Source organism: Balaenoptera musculus, chromosome 2, assembly GCF_009873245.2.
Source record: "Balaenoptera musculus isolate JJ_BM4_2016_0621 chromosome 2, mBalMus1.pri.v3, whole genome shotgun sequence".
Taxonomy (NCBI): Eukaryota; Metazoa; Chordata; class Mammalia; order Artiodactyla; family Balaenopteridae; genus Balaenoptera; species Balaenoptera musculus.
This window is the reverse complement of record NC_045786.1, coordinates 82712912-82739171: the sequence shown is the minus strand read 5'-3', so window position 1 is coordinate 82739171 and position 26260 is coordinate 82712912. Positions and strand designations below refer to the sequence as shown.

The 26260-nt window shown below is 37.6% G+C and overlaps 1 protein-coding gene across 5 annotated transcripts in view; it reads right to left on the bottom strand.

Annotated features, from left to right (window-relative positions):
* Positions 1 to 26260, bottom strand: part of ATP8B4 (ATPase phospholipid transporting 8B4 (putative)) — a 305563-nt gene that overhangs the window by 142754 nt on the left and 136549 nt on the right. For 3 of the 5 annotated variants that reach the window (XM_036844630.1, XM_036844631.1, XM_036844629.1), the window contains 4 exons: positions 20328 to 20441; positions 17579 to 17677; positions 14984 to 15045; positions 4670 to 4708 (listed from right to left, as the gene is read on the bottom strand). The exons of 1 other annotated variant lie outside the window; for it this stretch is intronic. In XM_036844630.1, coding sequence (XP_036700525.1) covers positions 4670 to 4708; positions 14984 to 15045; positions 17579 to 17677; positions 20328 to 20441 — 314 coding nt within the window. The remainder of the gene's footprint in view (positions 1 to 4669; positions 4709 to 14983; positions 15046 to 17578; positions 17678 to 20327; positions 20442 to 26260) is intronic. One more of the 5 variants, XM_036844632.1, reaches the window with a different exon arrangement.

Below are 26260 nucleotides of genomic sequence, written 5' to 3'. Positions count from 1 at the left end.
TTCCTCAAAGAACCCATTTCTAAACTTTCTTACCTCTGTCTACTGCCCCCCCCCCACACACAAAAAAAACCCCTTTCTTTAGAATCATAGTCTTTTCCTTAGCAGCACTTGCTTTGGCATGTAATTACACACTACTTAGCGTGACTGCAGTGGTTCCCCCTTACTGCGGTTTCACTTTCTGCAGTTTCAGTTACTTGCAGCCAACCGCAGTCTGAAAACATCAAATGGAAAATTTCAGAAATAAGTAATTCATAAGTTTTAAATTGTGCGCCGTTCTGAGTAGCATGATGAAATCTTGTGCTGTCCTGCTCCATCCCACCTGGGACGTCAACCATCTCTTTGTCCAGTGTATCCCACCCTTTAGTCACTTAAGAGCTGACTAGGTTATCAGATCACTGTCAGGGCATCACAGTGCGTGTGTTCAAGTAGTCTTACTTTACTTAATAATGGTCCCAAAGTGCAAGAGTAGTGATGCTGGTGATTCAGATATTTTCTTACTGTGCCTAATTTATAAACTTTCTCATAAGTATGTATGTATAGGAAAAAACATAGCACATATAGGGTTTGGTACTATCCACGATTTCAGGTATCCACTGTGGGGGGGTGGTCTTGGATAAAGGGAGACTACTGTATTTTATTAAGTCTACCTTTCCTGCTAGACACTAATCTTCATGGTTGCAGAGACCATGTCTATTGGGGTTCACTGCATTTCTAGTACCTAACACAGTACCTGGCATATAATAAGCATCAAAAATATAGACAAATAAATGAAAGGTAAGAAGACCTTTATGACATTATGCGCTATGATAGAGACAAGCAGAATTTGTGGGAGTGTCTGGTCAGGGCATTAACTCTGGCAACCTCGTGCTCTGAATTGTCTTCTGACACTTTCTGTTACAATTTCTCCCATTTGGAAAACAAAATCCTCATTGTTGGAAGATCCTACCTTTAAGTCCCTCTCTTCTTCCCCTAAATCATTCTGTAACTTTCTTGTATCTAACTCTCCTCTTCCACTATCATTTTTTATTATTATTATTTTTATTACCATTGTATCTATCCTTACATTTCCAACCTCCCATTCTGTGTTAATTCTTTTTATCCTGTGGAGCCTCTGACTTCCCTTCTTAGGCTCCTCACCATCACTACAAAGGTGAAGAGGATCACAGAGTCACAGTACCTAAGGGCTGGAAGGGACATTGAAATATCTGGCCCAATGGTACTCAAACTTCAATGTGCATAAGAATCCCATAAGGTGCTAATAGAGTCCTATCCCAGACTCAGAGATTTTGATTCAGGAGGTCTGGTAAAGGAAGTCCTCAGACCTCATTGTTAGAAGCACTAAATGGTCCAGTAATGTTCATGTTGGCCCCTCAGGGGCCACCACTGAGAGTAAGAAGGCAGCTGAGGACACCTGCTCTGGGGACCCAGCTATACTTGTATATGTTCTATATATTGGACTTCTATAAAGATTTCTTTTGAAAGTAATCTGCTGATTGGAAAAAGTTTTTAGATTACTGGTATCCAACTCCCTTGTTTTACAGATGAGAAAATTGAGGTCCTTGGTCCTTAGTCACACAGCCAATTTAGTGACAAAGCAGGGACCAGACATCAGCTTCCTGACACTAGACTGGTGGGCTTTCCCCAATACCCTCACTGCTGTGCCATCCGGCAGTCCTATAATGAGCAGCGTATATATGACAATGGCAGTCATAGCTGGACCACATTTTACCAAAGCACATAGTTGGAAATATGGGAAAGAGATGAGGGAGAGAATGGATTTATGCTAGCTCATCTATTTCTTTTTTTCATCCAGCATGTTCTTAACTTCCATGTGCAATAAACCTATGAAGAGGTAGTTATCCTTTATGACCAGTACCCTTCCCTAATTCTCTTCTGCTCTCCCTATGCTCTCATTCCTCCATTCAATTAGCTCTTCAATGGATGATCTTTGCTGGGAGCCAATTCTTCCATGAGTTATTCTGACATAATGATATCTCTGCTACTAGCCTCCCAAAACTTGGGTTAGGGTCCTCCCATGTGTGTTCTCCCAGAGCACCTCATGCTTCATTTTATCATGGCACCTATTGCTGTAAAATAATAGTCTGTTTATTTGTCCACCTCTTCCCCTGGACTCCAGGCTCCTTTAGGGAAGGAACATGGGTCTTAATAATCCCTGTATCCCTAGTACCTAGCATAGTGGCTGGTACAGAGAAGAGTTACATAAATGTAGGTTTAATGATAGATGGGTGAGTAGTAAATATGAGTCCCTGCCACCACTCTCAAGTCCCCTGTAAAATGTCTACTTCATGTCTCTGATGAAGCCCTAGCATGTGTAGATTGACACACAGAGCAAATTAGATTATCTGAATGAAACACATCTCCTATTGCCAACACAGCCCGTTCGATTTTGCTGATGTTCATGTGTTCTCCTCCATGAAGCCCTTTTAATGTCAATTTCATTTCTCAATGCTTCATTTTTCTTCTTTACCCCTGGAACTTCCCCATACTAGGCTTAACACTGGATATTAGTCAAATTTAAAACCAATAAATGCTTATTTTGAATTAATGCTCACTTTTCTGAAGCTTAGACACAGTATACTTTACTGCACATATATTCTCCGTTAAAAAATACTATCAACTTTCTTCACATTTTCAAAATCTATTCTTTCTCCATGATTAGAGTCCATTCCTCCTGCAATGTTCAGCATCACAATCCCAGTTACACTCTCCCTTTCTTCCTTACCTCTAGTAACTAGTCCACAATGCCACTGCCAGAGTTTTCTTCCCATGTGTTGCTGACAATATCACTCTTACAGCCTCCAAATTTCCCAGATGCTTCTGAGTCTTTAGATCTAATTTAGAGATCATTATTCTTACTTTCTATTCACACTGCCCTCTTTTTTTTTTCTTCCATTATTACACCTCTATTCCTTGTCAAAATTCAAGAGAGAATTTTTTAAGTTCCTGACATGGAATAAGGAACTAGATCTCAGTTTTAGACAATACTGCTCAAGTTTAAAGGTGGTTTAATGTTCCCCTGAATCACAGCTTCAAGGCACCATTTCCACCCAGGCTCCCAAATCCTACTAAGGTTTTCTACCACCTGGCTTTGGTTTATCAACAGAGCCTGTATACCAACAAGAATTTTTGAAAGCTGCACATTCCTAATGAGATGAGTCATTTTGCTCACTCATCTTACCTGTGAGTAAAAACAATGAAATGTGAGAGTATCCTGCAATTCTAGAGATAAACCTATTACATACAATATAGGTATGATTGCATTCTACTGGGGGCAGAAATTACCTTTTATTTAACTCTGCACCCCCAGCACATAGCATTCTGCCTGACACATGGTAGGCACTTAATAAATGTCTACTGAGTGAAAAAATGAACAAATGAACAAACACAGAACCTCTGATTAAAAGCTAAAAACCAGTGAGCATTAGTTTCCTAAGTCCACTATGACAGATTACCACAAACTAGGTTTTAAAACAGTAAATCTTTATTCTCTCACAGTTCTACAGGCTGGAAGTCCAAAATCAAGGTGTGTGCTGAGTGGTGCTCTCCCTAGAGGTTCTAGAGAAGGAACTGTTCCACACCCCTCCCCTAGCTCCTGGTAGCCTCAGGCATCTTGACCTGGGGCTCTATAGCTCTAACCTCTGCTTTCACATTATCTTTTTGTCTGTGTATCTTCTTCCCTGTTCTTCTCTTATACACTTGTGATTGGATTACCAGGATGATCTCATCTCAAGATCCTTAACTTAATGATACAGGCAAAGACCCTTTTTCCAAATAAGATCACATACACAGGCTCCAGTGGACCTATCTTTTAGGGGGCTGGGGGCATCATTCAGGCCATGACAATAGGGTATAGTATAATCTCAATTATTTTTTAAATACATAGTGTGTGGAGGAGTAGAGAGTAATAAGAAGAGGAGAAAACAAAGTTACAAAGATGGGAGAGAAAAGGGAGTACGAAAATGCCTTCACAAGTTCACTGTAGTTCACTCTGATCTGGATAATGGAATCAAGAGAAATTTCTGTATTTTCTTTATACTCTTTTAAGTTTTCTTAATTTTCTACCCACAAAAGACAGATAATATACCAACCTAAAATGCATGGGTTGTTCTTGGATTGGAAGAATCAACATTGTGAAAATGACTATACTACCCAAAGCAATCTACAGATTCAATGCAATCCCTATCAAACTACCACTGGCATTTTTCACAGAACTAGAACCCAAAATTTCACAATTTGTATGGAAACAAAAAAGACCCTGAATATCAAAGCAATCTTAAGAAAGAAAAAAAGAGCTGGAGCAATCAGGTTCTAGGATTTCAGACTACACTACAAAGCTACAGTAATCAAGACAGTATGGTACTGGCACAAACAGAAATATAAATTAATGGAACAGGATAGAAAGCCCAGAGATAAACCCACGCACATATGGTCACCTTATTTTTGATAAAGGAGGCAAGAATATACAATGGAGAAAAGACAGCCTCTTCAATAACTGGTGCTGGGGAAACTGGACAGATACATGTAAAAGAATGAAGTTAGAACACTCCCTAACACCATACACAAAAGTAAACTCAAAATGTATTAAAGACCTAAATGTAAGGCCAGATACTATCAAACTCTTAGAGGAAAACATAGGCAGAACACTCACATGACATAAACCACAGCAAGATCCTTTTTGACCCACCTCCTAGAGAAATGGAAATAAAAACAAAAATAAACAAATGGGATCTAATGAAACTTAAAACCTTTTGCCCAGCAAAGGAAACCATAAACAAGATGAAAAGACAACCCTCAGAATGGGAGAAAATATTTGCAAATGAAACAACTGACAAAGGATTAATCTCAAAAATATACAAGCAGCTCATGCAGCTCAATATCAAAAAAACAAACAACCCAATCCAAAAATGGGCAGAAGACCTAAATAGACATTTCTCCAATGAAGATATACAGATTACCAACAAACACATGAAAGAATGCTCAACATCACTAATTATTAGAGAAATGCAAATCAAAACTACAATGAGTTATCACCTCATACCAGTCACAATGGCCATCATCAAAATATCTACAAACAATAAATGCTGGAGAAGGTGTGGAGAAAAGGGAACCCTCTTGCACTGTTGGTGGGAGTGTAAATGGATACAGCCACTATGGAGAACAGTACGGAGGTTCCTTAAAAAACTGAAAATAGAACTACCATATGACACAGCAATCCCACTACTGGGCATATACCCTGAGAAACCCATAATTCAAAAAGAGTCATGTACCACAATGTTCACTGCACATCAATTTACAATAGCTAGGACATGGAAGCAACCTAAGTGTCCATCGACAGATGAATGGATAAAGAAGATGTGGCACATATATACAATGGAATATTACTCAGCCATAAAAAGAAACAAAATTGACTTATCTGTAGTGAGGTGGATGGACCTAGAGTCTGTCATACAGAGTGAAGTAAGTCAGAAAGAGAAAAACAAATACTGTATGCTAACACATATATATGGAGTCTAAAAAAAAAAAAATGGTTCTGAAGAACCTAGGGGCAGGACAGGAATAAAGATGCAGACGTAGAGAATGGACTATGGAATTGAGGACACTGGGAGTGGGAACGGTAAGCTGGGAAGAAGTGAGAGAGTGGCATGGACATATATACACTACCAAATGTAAAATAGATAGCTAGTGGGAAGCAGCTGCATATCACAGGAAGATCAGCTCAGTGCTTTGTGACCACCTAGAGGGATGGGATAAGGAGGGTGGGAGGGAGACACAAGAGGGAGGAGATATGGGGATATATGTATAGCTGATTCACTTTGTTATACAGCAGAAACTAACACACCATTGTAAAGCAATTATACTCCAATAAAGATGTTAAAAATAAATAAATAAATAAATAAATAAATAAATAAATAAATAAATAAATAAATAAATAAAATGCATAGGAGAAATGAAGCCATTGAGATTATCTCAGGAGATCTAAAGCAAAATGCCCTTGTAGTAGAAATGTGTATACAGTTCATCAGCAGTAAGTAGTTAATTGACAAATGCTGTCAAAACATTTGTTTGGTTTGGTATAGACAACCAGTGGGCTCTGACTGAAACCAAATTTACTCACTATAATATTATGATCTCTTTCAGCTTTCAGATTTTAAGATCTTAAGAAGGTTTTACAGTATTAAAGTTAATGTTCTAAAATCTCCAAGGCCTCTGTGGTTTAGGTTTAGGTTTGTTTTTTCAAAAGAAATTCTAGATCTCTCCCTATGACAACAGAGAAGAGATACATAAACCTATTTTTGAAAAAGAGAATCAAGTTTTAAACGTTACATAGAATGTGGTGTATTTTTAACTTCCATTGTCATCTCAGATAAGTGGGTCCTAGCTCCAGAAGAGCCTGCTATTTTGGTGAGCAGCTGCATGGGTTTGAGTTCAGAGCCAAGGCAGAACCAAACTACTCTGATTAATAAAAAGGAGACAAATATGAGGGGCCCCAGATACTGAGAGGAGACTGGAGACAGCTATACTGAGCACTGAATGGGGCAAGGAGAGATGATAAAGGCCAGCAGCAGAGAAAGAGAAATTTGGGGAAGAAAAATGTCAAAATGGGATTTCATACTGTTTGCTATGGAGTTTGTGAAATAAATTTCCTCATTTATATCCCCCACAAAGTCTTCATTCAACTCTACCTTGCTCTCTAATGCTTTCACCTGGGGGGTTCTTCAAGGGAGCTTTAAGAGGAGAAAAAGAGAGCCACTAACATCTGGGTTATATAAACTTTAAAAAGAAATTAGGAGATGCCACTGAAAAAAAACCCATGTGCAGAGTTTTGAAAGTACTATAATTTCCTGTTATTTCAAGATGCACCTCATTTGGGGAAACAGTCACCATTTAGAAATTCAACACAAAAAATTGTATTCATGCAATGTAATAATTGATTACAATGGAAAATCACTTATAAGAACTACAACAGTGTCACAGCTCACATATAGAAACCAGCGCATTGGCAAATGGACGCTTCCATTTGCAAAGCTGACATGCAGAATCGCCCAGGAAATGATCAGTCCAAGACTTAAGAAACTGAAATTAATTTATTGGGGGTGAAACTACTTTTGAAACACTTTTACTCTGAGTTAGCACTGTGAGCTAAAAATTAAATCAATTTTAAACCATTTGCACTGAGTCCAAAAAGTACTGAGACTACTCCCATTAGTTTGCTTTTGAATTCATTGTCATTTAAGCCCATAATAGTGTGTTTTATTAACACTGTTTAAAAAAAGAATCAATATTTTTCACCTCAAATTTTCCTTTCAAATATCCAGTTTTCTTCATATAGACCCTGAATAGCTGTCCCCTAGACCCAATGGCACCATCAAAACATAAATTATCTACATGCGCTAGAGGTAAAAAAAAAAAAAAAAAGAGTTGGTGCTCTGCCTTGTGTTTAACCACAGAAGTCTCCACTCCCCCTGCAAGTCCACAGGCCCTGATGAAGACGAAATAACTCAAAGCAGGGTTCATCTGTTCTCCCATGTAATCAGTAGAATTCCAGAACCTTGCACATTCCCACTCCCCCACTTACAAGAAGCACACAGACATACTAAATATGTGTCAGCTTCAGATTCATTAAGTTCAATGACCTTGGGCATTTTTTGTTGAGGGAGCTCAAGGACAAAGAGAGCATATTTAATAAGAATAATAAGCCACTCTTACCCAAGACCAACATTTTGGATCAAATCCAATACAGGGGGATAACATCTATGAATTACTCCTCTCCTGATTAAGGTATTGCCAAGAATTCAACAGCAAATGATAGTGCTTTTGACCACAGGTCTACATACCTCTAATCTGGGAGGACAAAGAAGATGGGAAGAGTTCCTTCAGAGCTGCCTGAAAGGATCTGCTAGCCACACTTCTGAATCTCTGCCCAAATTTACTCAGGGAATTCTGCAAACCAAAACTGATGCAGATACTTTACAGATGAGTGCAATATAGCTAGTAATTGCAATATAAAACTTATATTCAAACTGTTTCAAATTATTGATGTGTGGGGATTTACATGTGTCACTAATACATTTTTGAAAGCAGAACATTTTGGGGTTTTTTTCATATTGTGCTATGATTAAGAAAAGATAAATTTGAAACTTGATGGTTGGTGGTCTGACATGAAACCCTTGTTTCTGGAAACTCCCATGTGTGACGGAAGTGAAACCTCCCATGCTTTAGTCAATATGCCCAACCTGTTCCTGCTCACACTTAAACCTTCTGATAAAAGTTGCTATCAGTAGACTGAGTAATAATGCTTCAAGTTCCAATTACTTAATATAGGAAATAACAGTTTCAATGTAATCATTCTCAGTGGATTTTGTAAATATATCACAAAAACCCAGTCTTATGGAAAAGGGTAACTATCAATTTAGAAAGATGAAGAAACTATACTTTAAAATTAAAAACAGAGTAACTATCAAGCAATAGGGAAATGGTTATGTGAATTATAAGACATGAACTCAAAGGAATGCAGCCCTTAAAACTGCAGCCCTTAAAAATTAGGTATATAAAGACAATAGAAAAAGATTTGGAAAACGGTAATGATATGATGTGAAGTAAAAACAGAAGGAGGTCTTTAAAAGAAAAAAAAAATGGAAGGAGGGAATTCCCTGGCGATCCAGTGGTTAAGACTTGGTGCTTTCACTGCTGAGGGCCCGAGGTTTGACCCCTGGTCAGGGAACTAACATCCCACGAGCCACGTGGTGCAGCCAAAAAACAAAAAGTAAAAAGAGAAGGATAAAAACATATACACACAATTATGAGAAATCTTGGCATAGAAAAAAAAGACAGAAAGGAAATATAAGAAAATAGTAATAATTACTTTTGGATAGTGGAAGCATGAATGTTATTTTCTTCCTTCTACTTTTTCCTATTTTCCAAATTTCTCTTAATGAACGTATGCTACTTTTATAATGGAAAAAACCCCTACATACTAAAGAAAAAAATGAAACGAAATTTTCTATCCTAATATCCAGTGGGAGTTATCACTTAAACCAGAAAAGTTGATTAAACAAAGAGAAAATTTGCACCTACTGAAATAATATATTTGTTTGCATAATTATGCAGCATCCAGGAATACCAGACTTGAAGAGTACAGACAATACTCTGCAGTAAAGAAAGCCCTTGTCTCTCCCTATAAATACTCACAGTTTCCAAATGAGAAATGATTGAAGAAGATTGATGGCAAGAGTTCTGTGAAAGAGCCTGGGAAATTTAAGCCAAGTGTACCAAAGCTCAGGAAAGTATAAAGTGGAATTTGTTACACAAAAAGCTGATGGGCAAGAGCAGTTTGAAATCTAGAGAAGGCGGGAAAACATCCCGCCTGAAAGAGGGACGACTGCACCAGAGCATCTGAGCTCAGATTGTTCTAATGCACAAGTGTAAGTTCAGAAGATGTTAGGGAAGTAAAAAATACTAAGAAAAACTAACGCTGACTTTATTTGTTCATAGTGACACAAGCCACTATGCCGACAGCCAGCAAGATCAAACAGAGAATCCTGAGCTGGGAATCCAGAGGCCAGGCTGATAGCATAGAGCTCATTTTCTTCTCGGCTCAGTTCTCTCACCTCTAAGAGCAGTGTCATCCAATAGAAATAGAAGGCCAGCCACAAATGTGGACCACAAAGGTAATCTTAAATGTAAAATAGATAGCTAGTGGGAAGCAGCTGCATAGCACAGGGAGATCAGCTCGGTGCTCTGTGACCACCTAGAGGGGTGGGATAGGGAGGGTGGGAGGGAGACACAAGAGCGAGGATATATAGGAATGTATGTATATGTATAGCTGATTCACTTTGTTATACAGTAGAAACTAACACACCATTGTAAAGTAATTACACTCCAATAAAGATGTTAAAAAATAAATAAGTAAATACATAAATTTTCTGATAGCCACATTTAAACAAGTTTTTCAAAAGGTAAATTTAATTTTAATAATATGTTTTATTTAACCCAATGTATACAAAATACTATAATTTCAAAATGGAATCAATATAAAACAAATTATTAATGACATATCTTACATACTCTTTTTGGTACTATGCCATCAAAATCTGGTATATACTATATACTTAATAACACATCTGAATTTGGACCAGCCTCATTTCAAGTGCTCAAGAGCCACATGAGACTAACGGCTACCTAGCTGGGTAGCAGAAGACCTCCACACTCCTTCCCTTGTCCCAAATCCATACGACTAGAAATGCTGATGGGACAGAACAAAAATTGGAAGTTGCATAAATACATGAAAGTCAGAAAATGATTCAGAGTTGAGGACAACACATGTAATGGGGAAAGAAATAAAAGATGAAAATGAGAAAAATTAAAATCTGAATTTCTGAAGGAAAGAAAAATATGGCAAAATAATTATTGATTGGCCATGTATTTGACTAAAAATGTGAGCCTTACTACAAAAAAAATGTAAATCAGCATTACAGAATTATTCCTGTGTGAGGATTTATGTGAAAAACTATGCTTATCATTTTGAAAAATTAATGGAATTCCTTCCCTTGGATGTCTTTTAAAATTTGAGAGATACAGGAATAGAGATACAAGTGTAGGTAAAGAGATGGCCTTGACTAGAGGTTCTCGATTGTGTCTGCATAGTAGAATCATCTTGGAAACTTTATAAAACACCAGAGCCTCCCCTGCAAGCTCCTCATTTACTTGCTCTGGGCATGGCTGGGGTACAGATACAATGGGCAGCCCAGGTTGAGGAGTGTCATATGGGATGACCTCTGCGGGAACTTTCAGACTCCCTCTCACTGCCCCTCACCCGCCCAGGTGCTCTCATGGTGGCCAGTGGCCCGGGTTGTTAGCATAACCTGAGAAACCCTCAAGAGAAACACTAAGTATCACCTGGTACGTTTTCCACAGGTTCAGTCAGCAGATGGCACTCGTAGCCTGGGGGACAATGTGCACTTCCTATACAGCAGGCACAGTAATTTCTAGAAATTGGAATTGTTCGCTTCTACTTAGTTTTAAAACTTAAGACACCAAAAGATTTTATCAAAGGCTAATTCAATACCTATTTCTTAAGCACTTTCGCATATTTAACAGATTGTAGATACAGAAGATTGGTCCTGACTGGAAAGGAATATAAGTAACAAAACCTTGAAAAGGAAGGTTATAAAGGGAGAGTTTTGTCTCTCTAATTATTATGTGGCTTAAGTTTACATTGTTCATTCGCTTGCACAATGCTAAGAACATAGATGAATAATGCTCCAGGCACTAAAAGTGAGGATATATATATTTATTCACATATATATTACATTTAGATAAAATATATATATATATAATGTTTATATTTCTATAATTGTGTACAAAGCCCTTCAAATGCAAAATAAATAGAGAAGAAGTGGTCAGACCACAAAGTCTACATTTACACATCACAACACGAGTAGATAGAAGTCTAATTTAGGCTCTTACTTGCCATGGAACTCTGGACAAGTCATTCCTTTTCTAGGCCTTAATCTCTCCATCTCTAAAAAGAGGCACTATCACCCACACCCTGGGGTTTTATGAGAGTTAAATGTGGAAGCACTGGAGCCCACACATGGTAGTCACTGAATAAACATGTGTTGAATCTGAATGTAAATGCCATGTTCCTTGCTTCTGAGTGCAGAAGAAGGGAGACCTGAAGGCCAGAATGACAATTAATTGCCCAGAGTAGCACATCGATCACTTACATAGACCAGGTTTCCTGACTGGTGCTTTCATCGTACCCCCTTTCCCTCAGGAATCTCCTCCCCGAAGCTGACCATGCCTCCCCTCCCTCCAGGACAAGCCAGTGAAGGCTCCTGCCCTAGCATGAACCTCAAGTCCAGAAGCCCTCTGCCAGAAACACACAGGGAAGCCACAGTGCTTAGCAGTGCCCACCCCAGTGTGATACCCACATCCAGCAACATCTGGATGCCTCTGATCCCCTCCAGGCTTTTTACTTTATCCGTGCATCATGACCCATTGGTGTCTAGCATAGACCCAAAAGCACTTTCCTAACATTTTCCATTAACATTGCCATGGGGTTAAGTATGCATTAACTACTGTCTTAGATCAACTTCCCTAAAAGCAGATCCTGAGATGAGGATTCATATGTAAAGGGTTCTTTAGGAAATCACTTCTGGGAGAAACTGGTAAGGAAGATGAGAAGCAACGCATGGAAGGGGAAGAAGCCACGCAAGGGTATGACTGCAGGCAAAGTCCCATCCTCAGCCTGATCTCAACAGGCACTTGGGGTGCTAATTGCACCTCAGAGCTTGTCCAACTTGAGGCAGGGGTGCTGCTCTTTCTTACTCCTGCACCAATCGGTCATTGGCTCCAGTAGCCCAAGGACAGTGCTCTGAAGAAAGTAGCAAATAATGCAGACAGGAGCTGAGGGTGAGCACAGGAAGACAGTAGTGGTCTGCGCAGAGCGCTGAGAGCATCCTCTGCGACCACCAGCTCCAAAAGAGGACTCAGAGCTCCCTGGGCTATCTCAAATCTAAGCCCATTTGATTTCTCCAACTTCTCAAATTCCAAGAAGTGAAAAGCCAGTCTCCATAGCCTGAGAACATTCTGCAAAGACCAAAACCCCAGCCACTGGAATTGGCTAGTAATGGGACTCAGCAAAATTTTACAGATCAAGCTCCTCTGGTAGATTGCCCTCTCAGCAAGAATACTTGTTACTGCTCAGTTTGAAAATTCCATGGACACTGTGCTAGGCTCAAGGGACACAGACATGATCAAGAGAGATGCCCTAAAGGAGCTCACAGTAGAAGGTAATCTTACCAATGGAAAGTCTTGCGTGATTTTTAACCGAATCCTAAAGAATACTCCATTCTCAATGATGTGTGCTTCTACTTTCAACATCACAGGATCAGCAACAATACTTTTCAAAACATCACCCCATATCAAATTACAAAGAGATGTTACCTCATAAGGAATAGACAAGAAGCTAAATGAAACCACAAGAAAGTAAGACCAATGCTACTTCTAATTATAATGACAATGATAGCTAGCATGTGTGGGACACATACAATCATCAAGTTTCTGAATATCTAAGTTACTGGATATTCCCATGGCCTCCAGATAGAGGTGTCAATATCTATCACTGCCCAAGTAGTGTCACAAAATTTAACTGGTAATTTGAGAGACATTAAAAGATATGCTCAGGCTATTAGTTCAAATTCATTATGTAATTGTACATATTTTTAACATATTTCATGAGAGATGATACTTCAAAGTAATGAGACTGATTATCAAATGTTCCTTGGGGAATTAGTCAGATCATATTGTCAGATGTAATTCCCAGTCAGAACTGCAAGGCTTGAGAAAATCAGGATAGGCAACAGTCCAGCTCAAAGTCACACACTACATTAGCTTACAAAGAGTCACCACCTCTTAAGAACTTGCTCAAGACCATAGAATTACTCAGGGTCAGGACTAAACTCAAGTCTCCCTGAGTGCAAAACCCATACTTTTAAACACCATGCTATAGTGGCGACAATTCAAAACCTGCTGACATTGGAAATGAACCACATGGTTCCAGACATCTTTATGGCTTATCCATGTCACATCAAGATCACACTTTCAGAGGCTGTGTTTCTACAACTGTGGTTTTAGATTAAGATCATTTTTTTTCACTGTGCATTTAATCCCATTTTCTAAAATAATCCAATAAAGGAAACTATATGTATTCATTACATTATTAATAATCAGTCAATGTTTTGGTTGCAGAAGGAGATTAATTACTATAATCCTACAAGTTATTGTCTAGATTACCTAGCCCCTCTTGATATCCATTTCTTGGAATTTTCTATCTCATGTGATTAATATGTTTTATGATATTCCCTTTAAAAATTATGTTCTTCACAGTATCCAAGTGCTTCAAAATCATCAGCAGATGTGACTGACTGCCAGATTAAAGTACAATGTTAAAAATTTACTTTGTCACATGTTAAAAAAAAGGGACAAAGAAAGAGACTAAGAAACATGGAATGAAGGTTTGAAATTTCCCTTTTTGCTAAGTTTTCTGGAGGTGTTTTTGCTGTTGTTTGTGTATAAATACACATTTTAAACCATTTCAGATTCAAGAACCATTCCCGTATATATTTCTTTATAGATGGATGAATTTAACAGCAATTCAAAATCTGTGTTATGGTGGATAATTCGTTCTAAACGCAACTATCAAGTTAATAAAAAATGCTTATCACTATCACTTGATATGTGTTGAAGTCTCTCTAGCAATATTCCCAGAAATTACCAAAGCAAATTATTCAAATACATTACACATCTGCTACAAACATCACATGTGTGCCAGTTCTAAGTAGTATTAGATCTAGAAATGAAAAGTAACAATAATATGTCTGTGTTCCACAAAGGAAACTCCAAAGGAATTTGAAGTAAAAGTTGAGTGGGTAGCACAAGCATTTGCTGAACTTAAAAAAGAGCCATGAAGATACAAAGGACTTACACTGTAATTTTTAATAAGTTAAAGGGGGAGGGGCTTCCCTGGTCGTGCAGTGGTTAAGAATCTGCCTGCCAATGCAGGGGACACTGGTTTGATCCCTGGCCCGGGAAGATCCCACATGCCGCGGAGCAACTAAGCCATGCGCCACAACTACTGAGCCTGCGCTCTACAGCCTGCGAGCCACAACTACTGAAGCCCACGCGCCTAGAGCCCCTGTTCTGCAACAAAAGGAGTCATGACAATGAGAAGCCTGTGCACCGTAACGAAGAGTAGTCCCTGCTCGCTGCAACTAGAGAAAGCCCGCGCACACCACAAAGACCCAACACAGCCAAAAATAAAAGCAAATAAATAAATTAAAAAAAAAAAAGTTAAAGGGGGAAAGAAATATATATTCAATTAAATGTGAAAGCCACCAATTGTCCAGACCTGTTTTGTGACCAGACATCTTAAAAATAGCATAAAGAATATATTTCTTACTTGCTGTCAATGAGCACTTCAGATTGCCGATTATTCACTTGATTATCACTCTTGTGGCGAAACTGAAAATCAAAGTGTTTGTGAAAAAACATATTAAATCATACTTTGTCAGCACAAATAGTGACACTGAAAATACTTTGAGTTCATCTGCTTGGACAATATCACCATCGGTCTAAAATGAGCATGACTTATGCTGACCTTGGACCCAGCTCCACGTGTTCTAAATCTGAATCAAGACCCTTCCCACTAAACTTCATTCTAGGTGTCACCAATGCAACAAGTCTAGCCACATGCTCTTCCAATTCCCACACACTTATAGTTGCTTTGAAGAAAACAATGTGCCCTTTACTCTGTCACACAGTTCCAGAGAAAACCATACATTAATTGTGATGTCTTCAACAAGGAATGGGGCTTCCATTTCTCTCACATATGTGCTCAATACTTTACTGGAAAATCATTCATTCTGTTTTATGGATTTCTTTGAAGTCAAGCAATTACTTGTAACAACATGTATTCTTGTTCTCCAGAAATTCTAATTGTTAACAGTGATCTTATGAAATACTGAGCATTTAAAACAAAAATCAGAATACAATACTGAACCACATTTGGTGTGGATTTATGTTTTTATGCCCAAGTGATCCTATTTCTTATTTTGTATTCCAGTAATGAAAATATCTTATATTGCTTAGAAGAATCCACATATTATGAGCCTTCTACTAAACTCATAAATTAGCGGCCATTCAGATAAGGCTTTCTACATGAGCTGCCAAGACCAGATAGTAATAGGCTAAAGTAGAGATAAGATGTTATTTCAATCAATTAGCCTAAATGCACAGATGAACAGGAGATAAGAAATTTTGATTTTATATATTATAATCATCAGGATTATTACTTTTTCCTTAAAAAAAAACTCATAATATTGTATCAATATCACAATATATAAATTGCTTCCATCAGCCCTTCCCTTTTTCAACGTCCCTCCCAAATTCATCCCAATCTTTCTATTAGACTGTGCTCAGTGCCTACAATTACACTGATTGCCAGGTATAAGTCAATGAATATTACTAGGGAAAAAAAGATACTTAGCATTGGTTAACATGAAAAGAGTTTATAGTACTAGTAGAGGAGTAAGTTAAGCCAGCCCATCATTGGCGTGCAAACTTCTTTCCACCAACACTGCCATAGACGGGGAACATCATTTTGACAGAATATATAATTTGACAGGGGTGGAGAGTCTCTGCTCCTCCACACCTACACCCTGTCCTTCTACACTCTGCCCTGTGCCAGGGGAAGCTGACCTATTTAATCCTTGCCCTTTGGCTATTGATCGGGCTTGGCCAATAGGTGGTACTGACAGAAACTCATGGGGCCAGAGGAGAGGAAAATGGGGTATGTATTCCTGGCTTCTTTTGAGCTGAGTCAGCAGTGGCCACTTCCTCTACAGGTAGCCCTCAGCTGTAGCTCCAGGTCCAGCAATTGCTTCCTCCTTTTGCTCCTTCAGGTCTAGAAGTAGTATGGCCACCTATGTTGTTGCTACCCTATGTGCTTTTTCTCACTCACAACCCTTTAAGTAGTCCCTTCATTATTAATCTTTCTCCAATCTACCCCCATTCCAAGGTGACACCTCTTTCCTGCCAAGACCCTGACTAACCAGCACATACCATCACAAAAATAAAAGCATATTCAAGCATTAACTGCAGAAGACACAAAAAGAGACTTAGTATTTAGTCACATCTGTATCGAACCTGAAAATAGTCCCCTAAATTGACTAGCTGGCATCACAGAAAAGGACCAAGCAGTTTACCACCTAAAAGCTGAGGGGCCCACTCTCTGGGCCTCAGGATGCTCAGGCTTTGCCAAGGGGTCTTGGCATTGGCACAGATGGAGTCTGGAAGGACTAGAAACAGTAATCCCATGTATGAGTTCAGAGGAGATATAAATCTGTCAGTCACTGGCAAATAGAGAGCTATTGAGGCTAGGGTACATGCAATCACCTAGGAGAGAATAGAACTTGTCTGCATTTAGAATGTTTGGTTTGCCCAAGGCTTTGTTTTAAATCTTTGAATTTAAATGACCTTTGGATTATGGAGACTTCAAAACTTTCTGCTGTCTTATACCTTAATTATTTACATTAGTTGCCCGACTTTTGAAGTTATTTGGTATTGTAATTTCTGGTATAATGAGCAGAGGATGTGGGAATGCCTAATATCTACCAACTGCCAAAACTTAGACAAAGACTAGAGATATAGGATAAATAATACTTCACTAGGTGGAAGCAGGTTTGTGATCCAATTCTGGTCTTACCACTAACTGGTTGTATGTTCATTAGAAAATCTTTAGTTCCTTACAGGCTTTAGTTTCCTCAAGTACAAAATGAGGGTGTGAGTCTAGTTATTGAAGCCCCCTTGCTATTATCATAAACAGGCTCTAGCTCTATGACATCTATTTTAATCATCAAATAAGTAACCATAGAGTTTCTTATGGTATTTACCAAAAGAGCTTCATTCAAAAATTTCAAATGGATCTCTATTTTCTACTTCTGAGAGGTCACAATTGAAACTGAGACCTTAGGAATGCTCAAAAGCAAATACTTACATAATCATCTGTGGCATCTTTGACAGCTGTCATAGTTACCACCAGGACCAAAGGTACAATGGTGGTAAACCAGGTCAAGGAGGAAATTTCTGGAATCAGCTGAAACAAATATTTCAAGTAGTTTAGGGCTTTTAAATTTCATAAAGATAGCTTTCAATTTTTGTCACTCAATTTTATGACTTGACAGAAATTAATGAAATGATATTCAGATATTTGTACAAATATGGAACAGCTTTTCAATAATTTAAGTGTTTGCACTCAGGTATAAGACGCATAGAATAGAAGTATCATTGAAACAATTTTCAGACTGCCTGACAAAAATTAAATTTTTATAGCAAGTTGAGAAGTAAGCTTCTTGAAATCTTTCACAAATGACGATCTTTCTCTAGGATGATAAATGTCACCTATCTTTTCTCAGCTTCTCATTTCAACTTTTCACAGTTTTACCAACTCCTTACCAATTCCCAAAGAGAGAATCCTTGAGCACCTACCTTGCACCAGACACTGTGCCAAGTACTTTTAGATATTATGTCATTTGACCCTCAGAGAAGTTTTTTGCATTAGATTCTGTGCCAAAGGTGTTTTGCACAAACCCAGAGTGCTTACATTCCATGTAAATAGCACCCTGAGTGCACAGCATAGAACACACTGTGAATGGCAGCCTAGAGTCAGGAAATGCCACGGCCCTGGGTATCATTTTCCCATTTTATAAAAAAGGTATCTGAGAAGTCAAACAACTAAGCCAAGAACATACACTGCTAAAACTTGAACCTAGGTCTATTTAACTCCAAAGCTTGGACCTGTACCTGTAAAGCCACCCATCTGAGAGAGACATAGTAACAGTTGACATGACTCCCTTACAAAAGTAGTTTTCAAGTGGCGTTCATTTTGGAGCTACGTCAGGGCCATCAGGCAGGGAAGGATGGGTGGAGATGGTCAGTGTGTGGCAATCAGGCCCCATCAAAACAGCACTACAATAAATTTATTGTAGTGCTGTTTTATGTAATTTTATGTAATAACTTCCAAATAAAATTTTAAAAAAAGACAAACCTCAAAAGCCTCTGAAGTACCAACAAAAATATTAGGCTGGGTGGCAGAAAAGCTGGATTCTAGTCTGAGTTCTATCATTAACTCATGGTAAAACCTTTACACCTCACTTAACTTCTCCAGGTCTCATTTCTTCACCAATAAAAGAAAGGAGGTTGTACTGAACCATCCCAAAGATCCCTTCCAGATATAAAACTCTCTGAACAAGAGCCTTTGGCCATAAATAAGAAACCCATTAGAGAAATGAGCTCAAAATTTTAGGACAGTGTAAAGGGTTCTATGAAGAAACCAAAATTCATGGGGGAAAAAGAAAGTCTCCTCAAATATTGTAAGGTATACTTTCACTGCTTTTTTTTTCTTGTTCAGCATCCAGTTCTTCTCAACTCTATCCTTAATTCTTAAAGAACTACCCCACTCCTCTACTTTGAGTACACATAATTTTGGTGGACTGATTCCATCCAGCTGGCTCCTAGGCTTTGGCATGTGATCTAGGTCAAGGCAATTCCTGAGCCACAGTGATTGATTTAAGATAGGAAGGTAACAGCATGGTCCAATTACAACTAATCCCAAGACCTGCTGGAGCAACAGAAAAAGTGATTCATTCTCATTCTCTCTCTCCCTCTCCCTCTTTACTCTTCCTCCTCCCTCTTCCTCTCTCCCCTTCTCCCCCTCTGCCTCTGCCTCCCTTTTACATGGGAGTTGAAGCTAGGAGAATAAAAGTCTAAAGTTTTCAAGGAGCACCAAGTAGAGAGGGCCTGTAAAGTAAACATGGAGGAAGTAGAAAAAGAGAAGTCACGTCCTGTTAAAATAGTTTGCCCATGAATTGTCATACATAAAATACACTAAGTGAATTTAGATGCCTACCACTTACAACCAAAAGATTCTTAACAGTTATTCTATTGAATAAATAGTTATTCAATTAAAGAAAAAATAGTACTCAAGGTATAATCCAGATTGTACATATCTAGTCCATCTTCTTATTTTCTATAATTAACACATAGCCCAGTACATTCTGAATCTACCAGTTTGATCTGATTAAATCACTCTAAATACTAGGTAAATAACTGGCTAACATGAGCTGTTTATATGTATGTACATTCTTTGATTTATGCCCTTTCTTCCTAAAATATCAATAAAAGCTGAAATTTCATTTAGGTTCAAATTTTAGTCAAATGGGAAGAAAAAGAAAGGTTTCAAACTACCAATTAACCACTCAAAACTATCAAAAATAGTCACAGTGAAATAACATATAGCATACATCATTTATTATATATATATATAAAAAATTCATCATTGTTCTTAGATGCAAATGAAGTTTGCCAGATTAAGTTCCACAAAGTACTACTCAGCTAGACTCTGCTTCAACTCTCTCAATACCCATACTGTGAATGTGATAGGGAGATAAAGAAAGGAAGGAGGCTATGAACAGTAATTATTAGGCTCTGGTTTGGTTCAAATAAAGTACAAGGCAGCATTTTAAAATGACCTCAGTGTTTAAAATGATGAATGTACTATTTTTTACCCATTCCTAGCCCTCCCACCCTTGTGGAGAGAAACAGCAATAATAACTAAATAATTAAAAATCTGATAAAGCTGATTTTCTCTAAGCATGAACATTTAGCTAAGTAAAATAACTTATTTTTTCAAGTTATATGAATATTTCAAACAAACAGACGATGAAGAAATACAACCTAAACATTACCTGTAAAATCAGAAGGAAAAGGAAATACACATTTGCCACTCTTTGAAACTGTTCAAATAAATTAATGGGCAAGAAGGTGAGAATGTTGTACTTGGATGTGTGGATACGATTATCCTGAAAAAGAAACAGCATCACATTAGTTTGGGGCGAAGCACTGCTCATTATCAAATAGTTCTAAACTTACAAGACTGAGCATGAGTTATGCCAGAGCAAGAAAGATAAGCCAACTATCTAGGAAATTTCAAACTCTGTGTGGGCCAAGGGTTTCATTTTTCCCAAGATGACATGCTCCTGATACTACGTGCAATTACTGTTCAACTCCATAAAATCATCCATGACTAAAAAATTTATCAAGTGCAAAAGTCTGCCCCTGACTTTTTTTATTCTTATGCTTCATTCATTTGGCAGTTATTTCTTGAGAACCTACTGTATGCAGACACTGAGCTCATGCTGGATCTCGTGAGGTAAGAAGGGACTTTAAGGATCACCTGGTTCACCTTCCCAAAGCATGACACTTTAGATAACTCTGACAAGGGGCCCCTAGGTCTGTCTTTGAAAGTCTTCTGATAGGAAACTGACCACCTTGCCAGGCAGCCTATTTCCATTTCAGAATGGGAATTGCTAGAAAGGTCTTCATTATGAGAGACTCAAATCTGCCTCCCTGTAAATTTTGCCATATGCCAAATTCTATCCCTGGGGCCACCTAAATCAAGTCTAAGCCCTTTCCATGTTGACAACCTTCAAATACTTGAAGATGACTCATAGGACTCCCCTATATCTTCTCCACTATGATCTAGACATTGCCGAAACCCTCAGCCATTCTCCATGACTTTTCATGGACATCTTTTCCAGGTCAGCCTCTTCTGCATCCATCCCAACCTTTCTGCATCTCTCTTAAAACATGGTGTCCAGAACTAAACACATACTGCAGATCTGCTTCAACTGATCCGTGTACAAAAGAAACTTTGATGTTCCATATTCTGGATTATTGTACTAATATGCCTTAAAAATTCATTAGCATTTTGTCAATTAATCTCACTGTTTATTCATATTGAGGTTTTTTTAATTTTAGAATTTTATTTATTTTTGTATACAGCAGGTTCTTATTAGTTATCCATTTTATACATATTAGTGTATATATGTCAATCCTAATCTCCCAATTCATCACACCACCACACCCCCTCGCCACTTTCCCCCCTTGGTGTCCATACGTTTGTTCTCTATATCTGTGTCTCTATTTCTGCCCTGCAAACCGGTTCATCTGTACCATTTTCCTAGGTTCCACATATATATTCATATTGAGTTTTGATGAACTAAAATCTCTAGGTCATTTCTTCATAAATCACTATCAAATCAGGGCTCCCCTTCCTAAACATTCACAGTTGATTTTGTTTTAAATACTGATGATTTTTCATATATTCCTATTATACAAGCCAAATGAAAGCAATTAATCTTGAGTGTTCTATCCCAAAGTAGTAAACATTCCTCCCAGCTTTATGTCATCAAAAAATTTCAAACACATGCCTTTTATATAGTCTTCCAAAGCTATATAAAACTAATACATTAAAAAGTTCAGAGCTAAAAACCAAAAAACAATTTTTTAATTAAGGAAATAAAACTATGGCAAGCTACTAGAGACTTCTCCACAGATTAATGTTAATATCTTTTTCAGGTGTTTATATCTACCTAACTATATTCCCATGAGGCTTAACTCTATCTTATTCACAAAGATAGCAGGAGAAATTTGGGGTGACAGATCTTACTGACATTCAGAATCAACGTACCCAGAGAATTTCCATCCACTAATATTTTAAAATGGAGGTTAGTCTGTGTGACCTATTTTTTTAACTTAATTTTACTGAAGTATATTCTATTTACAATTTTGTGTTAGTTTCTGGTGTACAGCAAAGTGATTCATATATATATATATATATATATATATTCTTATATATATGTTCTTTTTCATATTCTTTTCCATTATAGTTTATTACAGGATATTAAATATAGCTCCCTGTGCTATAGAGTAGGACCTTTCTGTTTATCCATTCTATACATAATAGTTTGCATCTGCTAACCCCAAACTCCCCATCTATTCATCCGCCACCCCCTCTTCCCCTTGGCAATCACAAGTCTGTGCTCTATGTCTGTGAGTCTGCTTCTGTTTCGTAGATAGGGTCATTTGTGTCATATTTTAGAATCCACATATAAGTAATATCATATGGTATTTGTCTTTCTCTTTCTCACTTACTTCACTTAGTATGATAATCTCTAGGTCCACCCATGTTGCTGCAAATGGTGTTATTTCATTCCTCTTTATGGCTGAGTAGTATTCCATTATATATATATATATATATATATATATATATATATATACACACATATATATACACATATATATATACGTATATATATATGTGTATATATATATGTATATATATATATATATACCACATCTTCTTTATCCATTCATCTGTCAACAGACATTTAGGTTGCTTCCATATCTTGGCTATTGTAAATAGTGCTCAATGAACATTGGGGTGCATGTATCTTTTCGAATTAGAGTTTTGTCTGGATATATGCCCAGGAGTGGGATTGCTGGATCATACGGCAACTCTATTTTTAGTTTTTTGAGGAACATCCATACTGTTTTCCATAGTGGCTGCACCAACTTATGTTCCCACAAACAGTGCAGGAGGGTTCCCTTTTCTCCACAACCTCTCCAGCATTTGTTATTTGTAGACTTTTTTATGATGGCCATTCTGACCAGTGTGAGGTGGTACCTCATTGCAGATTTGATTTACATCTCTCTAATAATTAGCGATGTTGAGCATCTTTTCATGTGCCTATTGGCCATCTGTATGTTGTGTTTGGAGAAATGCCTATTTAGGTCTTCTGCCCATTTTTTGATTGGGTTGTTTTTTGTTGCTGAACTGTTTGTATATTTTGGAAATTAAGCTCTCTTCAGTCGCATCATTTGCAAATATTTTCTCCCAGTCCGTAGATTGTTGTTTCTTTTCGTTCCTGGTTTCCTTTGCTGTGCAAAAGCTTATAAGTTTGATTAGATCCCATTTGTTTATTTTTGCTTTTATTTCTATTGCCCTAGGAGACTGACCTAAGAAAACACTTGCATGATTTATGTCAGAGAATGTTTTGCCTATGTTCTCCTCTAGGAGTTTTATGATGTCACATCTTATATTTAAGTCTTTAAGCCATCTTGAGTTAATTTTTGTGTATGGTGTGAGGGTGTGTTATAATTTCATTGATTTCCATGTAGCTGTCCACCTTTCCCAACACCACGTGCTGAAGAGACTCTTTTCTCCATTGTATATTCACACCTCCTTTGTCAAAGATTGATTGACTGTAGGTGTGTGGGTTTATTTATGGGCTATTTTATTTCATTGATCCATATGTCTGTTTTTGTGCAAATACCATGTGGTTTTGATGACTATAGTTTTGTAGTATTGTCTGAAGTCTGGGAGGGTTATTCCTCCTGCTTTGTTCTTTTGCCTCAGAATTGCTTTGGCAATTCTGGGTCTTTTATGACCCAGAATTGGGTTCCATATAAATTTTAGGATTATTTGTTCTAGTTCTGTGAAAAATCTCATGGGTAATTTGATAGGGATCACATTAAATCTGTAGATTGCTTTGGGTAGTATGGCCATTTTAACAATATTAATTCTTCCAATCCAAGAGCCTGGGATATCTTTCCTTTTCTTGAATCATCTTCAATTTCCTCTATCAATGTTTTATAGTTCTCAGAATATGTCTTTCAGCTCCCTGATGAGGTTTATTCCTAAGTATTTTTTTTGATGCGATTTTAAAAAGGATTGTTTTTTTGTATTCCCTTTCTGATATTTCATTGTTAGTGTAAGGAAATGTAACCAATTTCTGTATGTTAATCTTGTATCCTGCTACCTTGCTGAATTTGTTTATCAGTTCTAGTAGTTTTTTGTATGGAGTCTTTAAGGTTTTCTATATATAGTATCATGTCATCTGCTTATAATGACAGTTTTACCTCTTCCCTACCAGTTTGAATAACTTTAATTTCTTTTTCTTGTCTGATTGCTGTAGCTAGGACTTCCAATACTATGTTAAGTGACAGTGGACATCCTTGTCTTGTTCCAGATTTTAGCAGGAAGGCTTTTAGCTTTTCACCATTGAGTATTAATTTGGCTGTGGGTTTGTCATAAATAATTTTTATTATGTTGAGATATGTTCCCTCTATACACACTTTGGTAAGAGTTTTTATTGTGAATGGATGTCAAATTTTATCAAATGCTTTTTCTGCATCTATTGAGATGATCATGTGGTTTTTGTCCTTCCTTTTGTGGATGTGGTGTATCACATTGATTGATTTGCATATGTTGAACCATCATTGTGACCCTGGGATGAATCAAACTTGATGATGGTGTATGATCTTTTTTATGTGTAGTGGATTCAGTTTGCTAATATTTTTTTTAAGTTGTTTTTTGTTTTTTGTTTTAATTAATTAATTAATTTATTTATTTATTTATGGCTGTGTTGGGTCTTCGTTTCTGTGCGAGGGCTTTCTCTAGTTGTGGCAAGCAGGGGCCACTCTTCATCGCAGTGCGCGGGCCTCTCACTATCATGGCCTCTCTTCTTGCAGAGCACAGGCTCCAGACACGCAGGCTCAGTAGTTGTGGCTCACGGGCCCAGTTGCTCCGCAGCATGTGGGATCTTCCCAGACCAGGGCTCGAACCCGTGTCCCCTGCATTAGCAGGCAGATTCTCAACCACTGCGCCACCAAGGAAGCCCAGTTTGCTAATATTTTGTTGAGAATTTTTGCATCTTTATTCATCAAAGATATTGGTCTGTAATTTTCTTTTTTGGTAGTGTTTTTGTCTAGTTTTGGTATCAGGGTGATGGTGGCCTCATAGAATGACTTTGGGAGTGCTCCCACCTCTTTAATCTTTTGGAAGAGTTTGAGAATGATCAATATAAGTTCTTCATTGCATGCTTGGTAGAATTCCCCAGTGAAGCCATCTGGTGCTGGACTTTTGCTTGCCAGGAATTTTTTTTTTTTTTAATTACAGATTCCATTTCACTTCTAGTGGTGGGTCTGTTCAAATTATCTATTTCTTCTTGATTCAATTTTGGTGGGCTGTATATTTCTAGAAAGTTGTCCATTTCTTCTAGGGTGTCCAATTTGTTGGCATATAATTGTTCATAGTATTCTCTTAAAGTTTTTTTTTTTTCCCCCTGCGGTATCGGTTTTTATTTCTCCTCTTTCCTTTCTTCTTTTGTTTATTTGGGTCTTCTCTCTTTTCTTCTTGGTGAGCTTGGCCAGAAGTTTGTCAATTTTTTACCCCTTTAAAGAACCAGCTCTTTGTTTTATCAATTTTTTTCTACTGTTTTTTTTTAATCTCTATTTTATTTATTTCCTCTCTGATCTTTACTATCTCCTTCTTTCTGCTGACTTTAGGTTTTGTTTGTTCTTTTTCTACTTCTTTTAGGTGGTAAGTTAGGTCGTTTATTTCAGACTTTCCTTATTTCTGGAGGAAGGCCTGTATCACTATGAACTTCCCTCTTAGAACTGCTTTTGCTGCATCCCACAGATTTTGTATGGTTGTGCTTTCATTGTCATTTGTCTCAAGGTATTTTTTAAATTCTTCTTTGATTTCATCATTGACCCATTGGGTTTTTTTAGTAGCATGTTGTTTAATCTCCTTATAATCATTTTTTTCTCATTTCTCTTTCTGTGGTTGATTTCTAGTTTCATGCCATTGTGGTCAGGAAACATACTTGAGATAATTTCTCTCCTCCTAAATTTGTTGAGGCTTGTTTTGTGTCCTAGTATGTGGTCAATCCTAGAGAATGTTCCATGTGCACTTGAAAAGAATGTGTATTCCATTAGTTTTGGGTGTAATATCATGAAAATATCGATTAAGTCTAACTGTTCTATTGTATTATTT